General features: G+C 38.4%; 1 protein-coding gene across 3 annotated transcripts in view; it reads left to right on the plus strand.

Annotated features, from left to right (window-relative positions):
• The first annotated feature begins 12668 nt into the window (after window positions 1-12668).
• LOC122887148 (dual specificity protein phosphatase CDC14AB-like) overlaps window positions 12669-14749 on the plus strand; it is a 30046-nt gene continuing 27965 nt past the window's right edge. For all 3 annotated transcript variants that reach the window (XM_044220092.1, XM_044220093.1, XM_044220094.1), the window contains exon 1: window positions 12669-13437. In XM_044220092.1, the coding sequence (XP_044076027.1) occupies window positions 13392-13437 (46 nt within the window). In that variant the 5' untranslated portion in view covers window positions 12669-13391. The remainder of the gene's footprint in view (window positions 13438-14749) is intronic.

Here is a 14749-nt window from a genome sequence, read left to right on the forward strand (position 1 = left end):
GGTGGCTATAGTTTTTGGTGCTATTGAATTGTATTGCCTTGTACTGACTCTATTGTTATGCCCACCCCATTTATATCATTGAGAGTGGGCTGAATAACAGAAGCACCTCTCTGTATAATGTAATACAGTTCTCTACAACTACATTCTCAAATGATCATACAGTTGAATCAACAACTCTCTAAAACAGTTTACCAAAAACTGAACGTTATAATCTTCATGAAGGTCGGAATTTATTGCAGGACTGTTGTATTAGACTGCATTAGTTTTAGTAAGGTGTACCTAATAAACTGGAAAAATGAGTGTATATAACTTTGCGTCTCCTGCGGTGACCAGTTTAACCTCTGACTCTCGAGCCTCATCAGAAGCACCAGCTATTTCATTTGCTGACTCTAAAATAAATGCCTTGTTGTGACCTTTGACACTAAATCAAGTCATTACAATGTGAATTATCCTGGAGTGCTCCTAATAAAACACGTGAACTACAATATAGCTAGCAATACAGTAGAACCTTAGTATAGCTAATACACCTTGGAACTTGAGGAATAGGCTGGTCACTGATCAGTTCAAAATGAATCTACCCTGCATGTCTCTTTTGACAATTGAACATTTGCATAAATTACATCATCTCTTTCATTTCATAAGATTTTAACTCCTGATGACCAACCACTGAGGACACAAGAGGTCATGTCCTCTGTCATTTTAATGTCTTTATTTATTCATTTATTTTCGTGTGTTTGTGTGGATTTGGGGCCCGGCACTGCTGTTTATATTTTTGAATTGAAAGGGGCCTTCTTTATCAGCTCAAAAAACATTACTTTATTATTACATTATTTGTCCCCAAACACAAGATAAAAACACAAAGTACATGAACACATCATATAAATGCATAAATATTAGAACACAGTATACCATTTAAAACAATTTTAAAATAAGTTAAATTATGAGTAAAAATATCAAATGTTAATATATTCAGAATGTAGGTCCTGAATTAGTACATGTGCTCGTTTCCTTTTCCTCACAGAGTTGAGAGATGGCAGAGAAAGAGATTTTATATCTATTAGTTTTGATTAGCCATGTGATTTATAGTTTTGATTAATTGAACAATGTTCCAGACAGGCTTTTCTGTTGCGTACCAGTGAATTTGCTGCAGACAGCACCTTGACACTTCATTTCTTTTCCAAATTTGTTTCAGAAGTTTGCTACCACGCACTTCTATTTGGGCTCTAGGAGACTCCAGTTGTAAGACTGGTTAAATGCAATGGATTTTTATATGCTCTATATCAATGATTGCCATTGTCAGTACTTTATATACAACACTACTACCCCTCCCAAATCAAAAACAAGTTTATTTAAATTTCTGTTATTGGAGTTTTATGACAGTTTTATGATAGGTGTAATAGGACATTCGACCTCTCTGGGATCTAACTGACCCCAAACACAGACAATGTCACTATGTAGGATCACATACTGTACGTTTCTTGGTCTGTGTCTTTTTGACAAACAAAATGAATATATATTTGCAATGGTGGAAAGTAACTGAGTACAATTAATCAGATATGTAGAGTATGTACAATTTTGAGGTACCTGTACTTGAGTATTTCCATTTTATGCTACTTTATACCTCTAATTCACCACATTTCAAAGAGAAATATTGTACTTTTTTCTTCACATTTATTCCACAGCTAAAGTCACTAGTTACTTGAAGATTAAGCATTAGCATAAAAAACATGATCATCGATAAGATATAATGCATTATTATGGATTAAATTAGACAGCAGCATATAAAGTAGTTAACATTAGCGCCACCTCCACCAACTACAACATTAATTTACTGCTTATAAATGAATACATCAATAATAGTGATCCAGTAATGTAATAATATAACAATATGTGTAATGACAGCAGCTACAGTAAAGTAAATTTTGAATGCAGGACTTGCAATGGAGTCCGTTCATTGTGTTGTATTGCTGCTTTTACTTAAGTAAATTATTTGAATACATCTTCCACCCCTGTATATTTGTTCATACATAGCACATGTAACATATAACACACGAAATATTTCCTTATTTGGTGTAATAACAATGCTTTATGCTTATTTCTGTTTGTTCAAATTTGCAAGTCCACTTTAAGGCAAAAAGTAGAGTTACCACTTCATTACTTTAATACATATTGGGTTTTAATAAGGTCAGAAGAAAAGAAAAAAACTGGTTGATTTTGCAATTATTATTATTATTATTATTATTACACAGCAGTGAAAGCTGTGAGGCCACAAACAATGAGGAAGTAAAGCCAATCCCTGTCATACTGTCAACCCCAGACATACTACTGTACATAAACACATACAGCACACACTCACAGCAACTTTTAGTACATTCCCTACCAAATTCCAGCTATTCTGGAGCAGCGAGGCTCCTCTCTTGGCATTCACCGCGTGCCTTAATTGACTGATTTTAAATCAAGGTCCACTGTGAACACTGAGAGAGGAAGCCCAGAGTCACAGAGGAAGAGAGAGACAAGGACAATAACCTTGAAGTAGAAAGTGCTGAGGTTAAACCTGCTATATATCATTTGTATTCCTGCATACTGTGAATATTGCCGTGAATAACACACTGTCAACTGAATATCCAAATTGCAAATAGGTGTACAGCATCAATTGTCCATTTTTCTCTTTCAAGCATGCAGCAGCCATGTATTTCTGTAATTGTGTAGTACTTTCACAGCTGCCTCAGTATCATCTATAAAGGAAATTCCCAAAAATTAACAACATATTTTACAGAAAGAAACTGTGACAAAATGAAAAATTGTTTCTAATTCCTTGTTTGAATTATTTTTAAAGGCACTTCCTTGCTGACAATATTTAAAGGTCACACATATACCTGCTGATCCTCTGCCTTTCACTCTATAATTTATGGTAGCCATTAACTGTTTACAACTGCCTACCCTAATACACAGTATTCAGGAGGAAAAATCATGCACAAACACAGGTAATATTCCATCTCTCTTTTTCATGACATGTCAAGGACATATCAAGCAGGCAGCCATTACAGAGTATAGCCCAGGATGCAGGGATCTAAATGAGGCTAAGACCAGATTTGATGGAGCCTTATCAGAATGTAAACAGATGGAGCATCTGAATCACTTTATCATGGGGAGAAAGACACTAAAGTGTGCAAAAAGGGCGTTTTTATAGGAATCCTCTTCTTTTCTTGTGCCAACGGTCATTTTCCTCATGAAAAATGTAACTAAAATGGTATGATCTATTCTGAATGATGATATTAAAATGTTTTTATGGTCTAAATGAATGCTTACAATGATATCGTGGTAGATATAAAATATATATATATATATGTAAGCATCCTACAGGCACCGCAGTACTGTAGACACACCGCTGAGTAGGCCACATTGTCCCTTCAGGAATATTGTAGCGATGATCAAACATATACAACATATATATATATATATATATATATATATATATATATATATATATATATATCATAAACTAACAATAAGGTCACAATAAACTCAATATTGACAAGCACAGACACACGAAATGTCCCTTTAGGAATGTTATATAAGAGTGATTTTTCATTGCACCCCTCCCGACATTAAATAAAGCAGATTATTACAGTATGTAGGCCGGGCCATGCAGCATTAGCCTATATGCTACAAAATATGCACTTAAAGAGAAAGGAGCTAGGAAATATATATACATATATCCATTTTCAGTATGAATAAGCAATTTAACTCAGCTTACATCAGTCTATTTTAGGCACAAAGGCAGCCTCTTATCATAAGAAATCGTATAAAATAACAGGAATGAATTGCCTAAATATGAAGAGCGTCGATATCTGCAGTGAAACACTGAGCTGCTCGTCTCCTTGTCGCATTATCTCCGGCAGGATCCATCCCGAAGCCTCCACATCCTCTCTCTCCTCCTCTCTCCTCTCAAAATCCTTTCATGCAGGACAAAAAAAACCTTTCTGATGGAAAAATTTGAAAACTTGAGTCGCTTTTCGATGAGGCGCGGTCTCTTGTCAGTGTCCTCTTCCCAGTCCCTGGATGGCGAAAAATAATCTTGGTTAATTGGTTTAATATTCGAGAGGGATTTGTTAAATGAAATCAAAGTGTTTGGATTCATCCTCCCGGACAGTGCGGACGGGCGGGCGGGCGGTGGATTACGCACAGGAGAAGGCTTCAAGCGGCTGGGGCGGGGTGACGTCACCTTGCAGACAGATGCTCCCCCCCCCGCCTCCCACCCTACCCTTGAGACGGGATAGACCTAATATACAGCTAATGCTGCCATTTGGGTCTGTCACTTTGCTCTGTTTCCCCAAAACTGATTTCATATAGGCTACTAAAAATGTGATAAGAAATTTAACATTTCAGGAAAATACAGTCAATAAAAAATGAAATATGATGATGTGGGTTTCTTCACAATAACTCGATATGATAGCCTATAAAATATATATATATCTATACATATAATTTAAAAAAAAAATCTCGGTTAGGGTATGTTCATGAATTGTGAACTTTACTGATAATCTCTTAAATATCTACAGCAGTGGTGGCTGGCCAGCAGAGGGCGCTAGGACGCCGCCCTCCTTGAGCCCTTGAGCCACAAAAAAACGATTAATAATAATAAATTAAACAAATTGTCAATATTTGTGTGTTTGAAATATGGAATTCACCCAGTAATATGTGTAAAATATGATAGAAAATCATCTGCGCAACATATATGCTTTTCCTACACGCCCCCTCCGCCTGTCTGCATGTCTCAGCAGCTCTGGGTTGATGGAGAAATCGCCCACAGGAGGCGGGTCTGAGTAGCAGTTTAGCGACAGATATGAACGTATGACATAAAACTTAGCCAATCAGTGTCCTCAAATCTAATCCGAAAAGGGCGATTATTTTATCACCCCTAGTGATGCCATTTTAACTACATAACAATGGTGAGCGCGATCACTAACTTACTCCTCCAAGACCCATTCCTAACTCGGTAAAATCTCTCCTCTAAGATCTGTTTGAGAGGAGAACTTTGGCAGAGAAACTACAGGTGAAAGAGCTAGGCCCAGATCAACCTGACCTCGCAATCAGACAGCAGGCTAGCAAAAAAGGGAAGCAGCGTATGCAAGGTTTCTCTCGTAGCTGGTCCACCAGAAAGGCCTGGTTAGCTGCATGCTGTCATGCTGATGGCTTATTTTGCTTTTTTAAACAACGGGGACAGATCCAGCATGGAGAGTTACAGGAGTGAGGGATATGAAGCACCTGTCTGAGAAAGTAAGGAAACATGAGAACACCAGGGCACACATGGATAATTCTGTCAAGCTAACGCTAGCCACATTAAGCAGAATGAGCACCGCTACGCAGCTGGACGGCGGCCACAGGATCGTGGTGAGGAGACACAGTGAGGAGGTGGAGAAAAACAGACACATATTTTCCAAAATAATCGATTGTGTGACGTTTTGTGGGGCTTTTGAGTTGGCCTTGGCCTCACGAGACTTGACTCCTCGGACAATCCTGGCATTTTCAGGGGATTGGTGGATTTTGTTGCCTCCCTAGACAGTGTGCTGGAGGAGCACCTAAGACAGCTAAATTACCGCTTTAAAGGGACATCAAAGACAGTACAAACCGAGCTGTTGGATCGCATGCTGTCACTGCTGAAGGATTACGTTCTAGAGGAAGTAAAGAGCGCTGATTTTATCGCCCTTTAAGCAGACGAGACGACTGATATTTCCCCACCCGGCCAGCTGGTGCTTGTGCTAAAATAATTGTTAAATATTTAACTGCAAAGTAGTAATTCCTTTTTGATACCTTCACTTTTTTGCATATAATCATACTGGGATGTTTGCTGAAATTGATTGGATGTCGCACAGCCCTACCTAGAAAACATTCCACCAGCCGCAAAGGCAAAACAGTTGAAATGTTCTCTATAACCTTTCGGCTGTGACTTAGTGGTAGAGCGGGTCATCCACCAATCAGAAGGTCGGCGGTTCGACCGCTGCATCCCCGATTTTCTTTTGGTTGTTGCTGGGAACCTCCAATAAACCAACAGCAGATGATCGTAAATAGTTAACAAGGGAGTTAGCAATGTAGCTTGGTCCTAGCCCATTAAGGGCTTTGTATATAAGCCCTTAATGTATAAATATTCAATGACTAAGAATCTTTAAACTAAACTGAACAAAATTATTCTAATCAGCAAAGTGATTTTCATCACTAATCAGTCACATTTGTTTTGCAGTTACATTTTGACAGTGTAATATGTACTTTTGTATCATAGGTGTTACATAGACAATACACATCAAGCTGCTCTCAGTCACCTTGTAAAAATTGTAAGTGTACATGGATAGGGACTGAAATGTACTAAGCTTAATCATGGTTAAACATTGTTTTAATTATTATAAGAAGAAACCGCCATGACTTATCTGAACATGTATTAAAAGCACACAGCAAGTTTCCATCATATATGTTTTCGGTTGCACTTTATTTTATGGTACACTAATAAGACATAATAAGATGTACTTTGTATCAAATTAGACCAAAACTAGAAATAATATGTTCAAAATTAGACAGTAAATGAACACAGGTATACCCTAATTAGACACCATACACTTTAATTATGCTGTAAGTAGAAACTGCATATAATGCCGTATTAGACCCAAAATATATTAACTTCACCACTATTATACCAAATTATACTCTAATTAGAAACCAAATAGGAGATCAGTTAGATGCTATTTTACCCATACTACCAAATTATGCTATATTAGATACCACATATAATGCTGCCAACATGGGCCTTGATAGCTTAATTAGACAACACAGGCTGTAATTAGACGAATTTAATGCCAAATTATATCGGACATAGCCTTTATAATAGTCAAACCACATCGGGTCACATCTGGTCACTACTTCACACGTCCCTCATAGTTTGTTGGTAGTAATACGTAGTAATACATAGTAATAATCCTCGACGGACGCTCTAATCCCATACCAGTTAAGACATCAGATCATTTAATGCTGTGTCACTATCTAATCCCAGTAACATTATGGAAGCTGCCAGGACATTGCATCTTTATTTCCCACTGTTAGATCTTATTAGACTTTCTTAGAGGCTAATATGTGACACATTACAACAGAACTGTACTGTGAACTAAAGCAAAAGCAATAGTATTGGATTTCCCCAGAATCGCATACCCCACCTTTAAATTCGTCTTATTACAGCCTGTGTTGTCTAATTTTGCTATCATAGGCCCATGTTGGCAGCATTAAATAAAGTGTCTAATTACAGCATCATTTGGTAATAAGGGTATAATAACTAACTGTAGCATATTTTGGATCTGATATGATATTATATTTGATTTAATTAGACTATGATCTAGTAAAATGGTGGTTAATTGTGTATTAGATCTCCTATTTGGTTTCTAATTAGAGTATAATTTGGTATAATAGTGCGTAAGTATAGTGTATTTTGTGTCTAATATGGCATTATATGCAGCATCATTTAGGTGTATGGTGTCTAATTAGGGTATAACTGTTTGTTTTCTGTCTAATTTTGAACATTATTTCTATTTTATGTCTAATTTGATACAAAGTATGGCTTATTACGTCTTGTTAGTATACCATAAAATAAAGTCCAACCAACAAACCACAAGAAAGAAGGGTCTCTAGATTATTTAGATCATTTGATGAGTTAAGTGAACACTCAGAAGTACATTCATTGAACTCATCATTTCAAGTCAAAAAAGACTTCAAGTCAGATGAACTCATGTTTATAAGTGCTGAAGTGGTCTGAAAAGGAAAACCAGAAATTTTAAGTTGACTTAACTTGAAATTAATAAAATATATGTATTTACATTAAGTTAATGATAAAACATTAGTTGATCCCGCTAAACTCCTGTGTGATGTTTTACAGTGCAGTACAGAAAATGATTTTCCAGCTGTTGAGATTTCTGTCTTTCAAACCACATTTTGTGTTCTGCACTTGGTTTTGGTTCATCAACTCGCCCACATACACTACTAGCATTTACACCAGCCAAAACTCCACCCCAGTTTTCTGTTTGATATGTGTGCTCATTGGACAGACTGTAACATGGCAGCACCTTCCCAGTAACAGCGTTTGACGATGTCATAATTGCTTCCACATTTGTCACTCTTCTTTCTATACGCTGTGACTCGACTGCTGTCCTTCCACTCTTGATGGTGTTTTGCCAGATCTTCTGAATGAAACAGATTTCCTGTAAAAGGACATTTCAGCACAAATTGCTTTGGGAGCAGATCTATTCAGGCCTCTGCTGGTGAAAGCAGTCTTTGAGAGCTGTGATACTTCATGAAATGAGTGAACTGCTGTAGGACTGGGAGTCAGTCCAGAACGGAAATGATGGAGTAGTTACTTTGATTTAGGACTGTGTCACAATGATAAACCCATAATTTAATCATGATGTGCTTCCTTTCATTTCATCAGGCAGAATCCGGTAGATGGTGTTAACTTTCTGGTCAAGCTAAAACTTGTTTAAGTTGTGTTTCCTAAACGGAATCAATAACAAGTTGTGTTTTGGCAGCATGGCCAGAGAGGAGCAGATTGGAAAGTTCAATGATACTTCAATGTAGCATCACTCTCTGATGTGTTACATCACCAAACACATTCATCAGATGGAGGCTGGAGAAGCAATTTTGACCACATCTTTTCTCTCTCTCATTCCTCCTACATGTCCAGTCTTTCATCTCTCTGCTCCTTGTGTAATCACCATCTTCCCCTCCTCCTCTACCTCCATCATCTCTACTGTACCTCTGGGTAATCATTAACATGTGATTGTCAGTTAAACCGAACATTGACACACTGATACAAGATACAAGATAAAAGACAGATTTATTGATCATTTTACAACACAGGGTTGTTTAATGAGATTTTGTTTTGTAGTTCCATTTATGCTACTCACAGGCTGTGGCTGGGGTGGGTGCTGTCCTTTGGTATCCTTTGGGCTCTGCGCAGGCACCACACCTCATTGATATCACTGATGCTTGGTAGGTCGGTACCAATGGTCTTCTTAGCGGTTTTAATCACCTTCTGCAGAGCCCTCCGGTCCTGGGCCGCGCACATCTCATGCCAGTTTGTGATGTTTACAGTCAGGATGCTTTCTATTGCTCCTCTGTATAAGTTAATAAGAACTTGGCATGCAGAGGTCTGGTAAGCTCACTTCTTTCTAACTCTACACCCCTCCAGATTTTTTTTATTTTCAGACATGTAGACTTAAGGCCACCTGATGTGTAAAAATCAGTGTACTTCCCCTTTAATCATCTCAAGATCCCCCAGAATTATCTTGTGACCCTTTGGAGGTGCCCAACTCCTAGGTTGGGAACCACTTGTTATCTAATTATCTTTAAAGTAGTTAAAGGCAAAAAAGGCAGGTAGAGCATCAACAACTGGTGGTTAAAGATTGATAGCAGGCAAGGTAACTGGAGAGCCTCAAACACTTAGATAACATGAATAGAATAAAGTCTTGTGGGTAAACTGTTGTCTATACTGGGGGATTAATGAGCAAATAAGAAGCAGCTATAAGGCAGGTGAATGGTTTTGTGATTTTGTTGCCAGTGCTGGAAGGTTGTAAGAATGCTAAGAGCTCAGGCTAGTTGAAATTTACTTTGGTTTGTAACAATTCTACAGTTATTTCAGTATAAAACAGCACAGTAAGAGACAGCATAACACATTTCCCATAGACCGAATCAATGTAGGCTTAAACTACAGCTTATTGGGCCTACTCTTCTTAAAATACACAACCTATTTGACATCATAAAGTAACATAAATGAACATCATGTATTCATATAGCTATTCATTTTTTTAAGCTTTTGTCAGAAATGCAATCATTATTTTTAGTTTTGTGTCACATTAACCCACTAGTGGTAAGAATGAGCTGTGGGCCCCTATTGGGCCCCTGTGTGAGGTTATTAAAGCACACATTTATCTGCATGTAAATTTTGACATACAGCTCTTCTACAAGACAAATTTGCAATTAATCAAATTACCACAAACCAACTGACACACAATGAATATGGGGCCCGGGACGGTTGCCTGCTTGGTAATCCAGCCTTGATCATGTTCCTCCAAACTGTAAATTGAGAGATTTAGAGAGTATTTATCAAAACATTATTAAACCAAGAAATAATAAACTAGTACAAAAAAAAACTAACATATGAATAGTGCTGGACTTTATATCTCATTTGCAAACAGCATCTAGCAGCTACAGCAGATGTTATTATGTGTATGAACATTAGAGGGCAGAGGAATGACAAACACCAACCTTCATATCATCATAACATGTTCTAATTATGCATATTTGAACAGAAGTGTGACCATCAACAGTGTTACATTTCATCTCTGCATTTTAAAATGAGTATATGATAAATATCACTCAGGTGAGAAAATAACTTTTGAGACATTAATTATTACATTCTCCATATGTTGTTTCATTCTCCATAAAGTAGACTGTGTCTCAGTTTTGAGAAGAGTTGATGATAAACCGTCTTCTGGATCATCAATTGATCTGTTTTATCTTGTATTTCAGTTCATGTTCATGTTCATGGTGCAGGTGTCCTCAGTTATGACCCTGCTCGCTCCCTTCCTTCTGTTAATCTGATGTCTACAGTAATTAGCTAACTAGAGCAGATGAAGCTAAGACCAGGAAACGGACTACATCCCATGCACAAATATCTGTGAGTGGGGGTGTCCAAGTTAGAGGTTAGACAGAGTGTAAGGTTAATACAATATGAGCAACATAAAGGAAATATTATATTATATACTAGCTTTATCTATCCAAGAATGAAACGCTCATATTTTATTCAAATGTTTCTCCAATTTGACAATAAGTTCCAGTTTGAAATAAACCTGCTAAACAGTTTTATTTTAACAACTGTTAAAATAATTTCCATTAAACCGACAACGTGTATTTTATTTTGTGTGAAAGAGGGAATACTTACAAGTCCTTACAAACCATACATCATATCTTACTTGTGTTGTTTCACAGCCTGAACTTGCTGTGTAGCTCAACTTGAGACCATAGGAATCTCATAGGTTCCTGAAAAAGGTGACACTGGGATGAAAAATGATTTCTCAAGAGCTAAAATTAAACGAACAAAGTGAGAAAAGCTGTATGGAGGTGGGTTTCGGTTTCATCGAAGCCCTCTAAATGTCTCTTGGCACTTTGGTCTGCCATGTAAAAGGTTACACTGATTAACCAAATAAAGTGTTATGATTGAACAAATCTAAGAGTCTACAGCCATGCTAGCATCTCTGTGAGGCTATACTTAAGCACAGCGGGTCTTTGAGCTTAATGCTAACATCAGCATGCTAACATACTCACATGTTGTTGTTAGGCAGGTATAATGTTTGCAAGGTTCACCGTCTTAGTTTAGTGTGTTAGCATGTTAACATTTGCTAGCACTAAACACACAATGCAGCTTTGAATTTCATTGGTTTTGCAGGTACTTGATAAAACCAAAGTATTGGACAAATTAAAGTTGTGACCTCATGATGGTGCTAGAAGTCAAAGATCACCAAAGTGATTACAATTCATCCTGAGGGGAACATGAATGTCTGTACTAAATGGTGTGCCAATCCATCCTGTAAATGTTGAGATATTTCACAGAATAAGTGAAAACTGAAACCTGATGGTGGCGCTACAGAAAAAATCAGGGGATCACCATCTCCTTTGAATTCATCCTCTGGGCACCATGAATGCCTGTACCAAATGTAATGGAAATCCACCTAATAGTTGTTGATATATAAATGGCAAAAATGTCAACCTATTGGTGGAGCTAGAAGAAAAGGCAGTCGGTAGAATTCATTGGCAAATTTCATGGCAATCCATCTAATAGTTATTGAGATATTTCAGTCTCGACCAAAGTTGTGGACCAACTGACCAACAGACAGACTGGTATTACCATTGCTACAGCCATGCTGCTAGAATGGCTAAAAAGGCATCTCCATTTTGTACATTTGGTACCCACTGAGCTCTCTATTTGCAATGACTAAAGACTATTAAATTAGTCTTTATAATATATTGTTGGATAGCACGTGTCTTGAGTGACTATAACATACTGACTATCGTGACCCAGCCCCACTATAAATCAATACATTGGGTATTGAGTACCAATTAATGTCCCTACAGGGAAATTCTAGGAGGATTAGTGATTCTACAAATAAGTGACTTTTAGACACTTACTGTATAATCACCATCTCAAACACTTGTACAACTGTGTGATGTAAGTGCAGATTTAGTTGGCCTCATTTGAAACTCACAGCTCAGCTGGGCAATCAGGGAGCTCAGACATTTGGCACCTAGGTTTTGGCTCTGCACCCTTGGGTGACAGGAGCAAACTACATTCCTCAGGCCATACAAGTCAATCTGCAGTATATTATAAAGACGTTAATGTGACCTTATGATACACTGTAGGACAAGTCTTACATTTATATTGAAAATATCGGAGAATGATTGCATTCAAAGTCTATCATGGTGAAACAGTAACTGGAAATTAAAAAAATATGCCATAAAATATAATAATATCACTATGAATTCTACAGTCACACTGGAAGTCATGGAAATATAATTGCAAATATGGAAATAATCTACTTTTTATAGGAGTATTAAAATGTGTTATGTAAATTGGCATTATAGGAAATCAGGCATTACAGGAATATACTACAGGTCATCCATCAATGGGTCCGCTTCTGCCTGGCTTTAGAAAAGTGCCTACCAGTGTGTGTGTGTGTGTGTGTGTGTGTGTGTGCGTGTGCGTGTGTGTGTGCGTGTGTGCGTGTGTGCGTGTGTGCGTGTGTGTGTGTGTGTGTGTGTGTGAAGCCACTGACCGAGCTTGTGCAGAGCAGCAGAGAGATTAGCGCTCTCTCTGGCTCTGGGCGGCTTGGTATGTGTCCTCAGCTCTCCGACTGTTTGCTGGAATATTCCGGGAAACGTTTAAATTTAGACATGGGGAAACTATTCAATTCAAACAGAGTCAGTAGGAATCTGACGAAGAGGAGCTGAATGGTCTGGGTTTTATTTGACTTTGGAGACTTTTTACGCATGTGGATCGCTTCATCAGTTGTGAAGCAGGTCCTGTAGCTCAACAGTTTGTCTGGAAATGAGTTATTGTGACTTTATTTACTGTTGGATGTTTTTAACTGATCACAAGCTCATCAAAGCTGAATAATGGACATGGTAATATGATATTTTATACTGAACTCGCTGGACTTGCTGGACACATCTCAAGTGGCCTCATAATAGATAACCCAGAAAAAAACATTTTCAATTGTATATAGACTGGAACAGAGAACTATTTATATTTTAAAGTCATTTAAAACGGACATTATTACAGGAATCGCTTGTTACTGAGTCAAATGGCAGAGGAATATGAACAATCCCGTGCATCAGAGTTTATTAAAGGTAAGTTACACATGAATTTATGATATTTTATAATGAGTAATAATCAACTGTAAACCTTGTTGTACACAAATATCTTTGATATACCTACATCACTCATGGGAGGTAAAGATGCTTTTAAAGGCACAGTTCACCCCAAAATCAAAAATGCATATTTTTCTTCTTACCTGCAGTGCTATTTATCCATCTAGATTGTTTTGGTGTGAGTTGCTGAGTTTTGGAGATGTTGGCCTTAGAGATGTCTGCATTTTTTGAATAGAATAGAACTATATCGCACTCGGCTTGTCGTTCTCAAAGCGCCAAAAAACAACGTTTGAACAACTCAGCAATGTCTCTTTCCAAGAAATCATGGCCCAGTCAGAGACCTTGTTTCAGTTTCATGTAGGAGCTATTTTCTTTCTACCGATAGTTCCTACATCAAACTGCTCACAATAAATCTGTGGATTATCTTGAGCAACCCAGCCCAACAACACCCTGGCACCTGCTGATACATCCACACAGCCAGCTGCCAACAGCCAGCTCTGCCCATCCCAGCTTCCCTCCACTCTGCCTGAAGAGGAAGCCCCACAAGTGGTCCTGCTGGCTAATGGGAAATTCCTGGACACAAACAAGCTTTTTCCTGGTAAGAAAGTGCTATCTAGATACTGCAGCACCATAGGTCAGGGAATGAAGCTTTTGAAAAAGGAGACCCTCAGTGCCTAGTGATCCACATATGACCTACACAGCCCTCGTAAAGACACTGCTGAGGCAGTGAGGAAGATGGCAGAGCAGGCCAGTAAGGAGTTCTCTGACACCTGCATCATGGCCTCCACCCTGCTGACTAGGACAGACACCCCTCCTCGTGTCATCCAGCGCATTAATATGGAGATCAAAAGAGAATGTGTCATCTTACCCAGCGTCCACCTGGCCCTCCACCCAACCATTGGCACCTGGGACTCTACACAGAGAGCGGGTGAAGATATTTGCAAAGACCCTCAAAGACACGGCCCTGGGACTCAATGCCCCCACCAGCTCCTCTACTAAAAGCTTTAGAGACCATCTCAGACCTCCTCCCCCTACCCACCCTCAGCAGCCGAGATATGCTGCAGTTGTAGCCCAGCCTACTGTCACAGTCCCTCCCCCTGCTACCTCTGAGCAGGGAGACATCAGGGAGATGCTGCACACCCTGTGCACCCGGTTTCTGTTCAGCTAAGACACATACTCAGAACACCTTCTCATTTGAGAAAGCGACCCATAGCAATAATAGTAGTCAGGAAAAGGATAATATTAGTGAAAATAGTACATGGCCATGTAATCCATGTAAAATTATTATTCA

Source organism: Siniperca chuatsi, linkage group LG13 (assembly GCF_020085105.1).
Source record: "Siniperca chuatsi isolate FFG_IHB_CAS linkage group LG13, ASM2008510v1, whole genome shotgun sequence".
Classification (NCBI taxonomy): Eukaryota; Metazoa; Chordata; class Actinopteri; order Centrarchiformes; family Sinipercidae; genus Siniperca; species Siniperca chuatsi.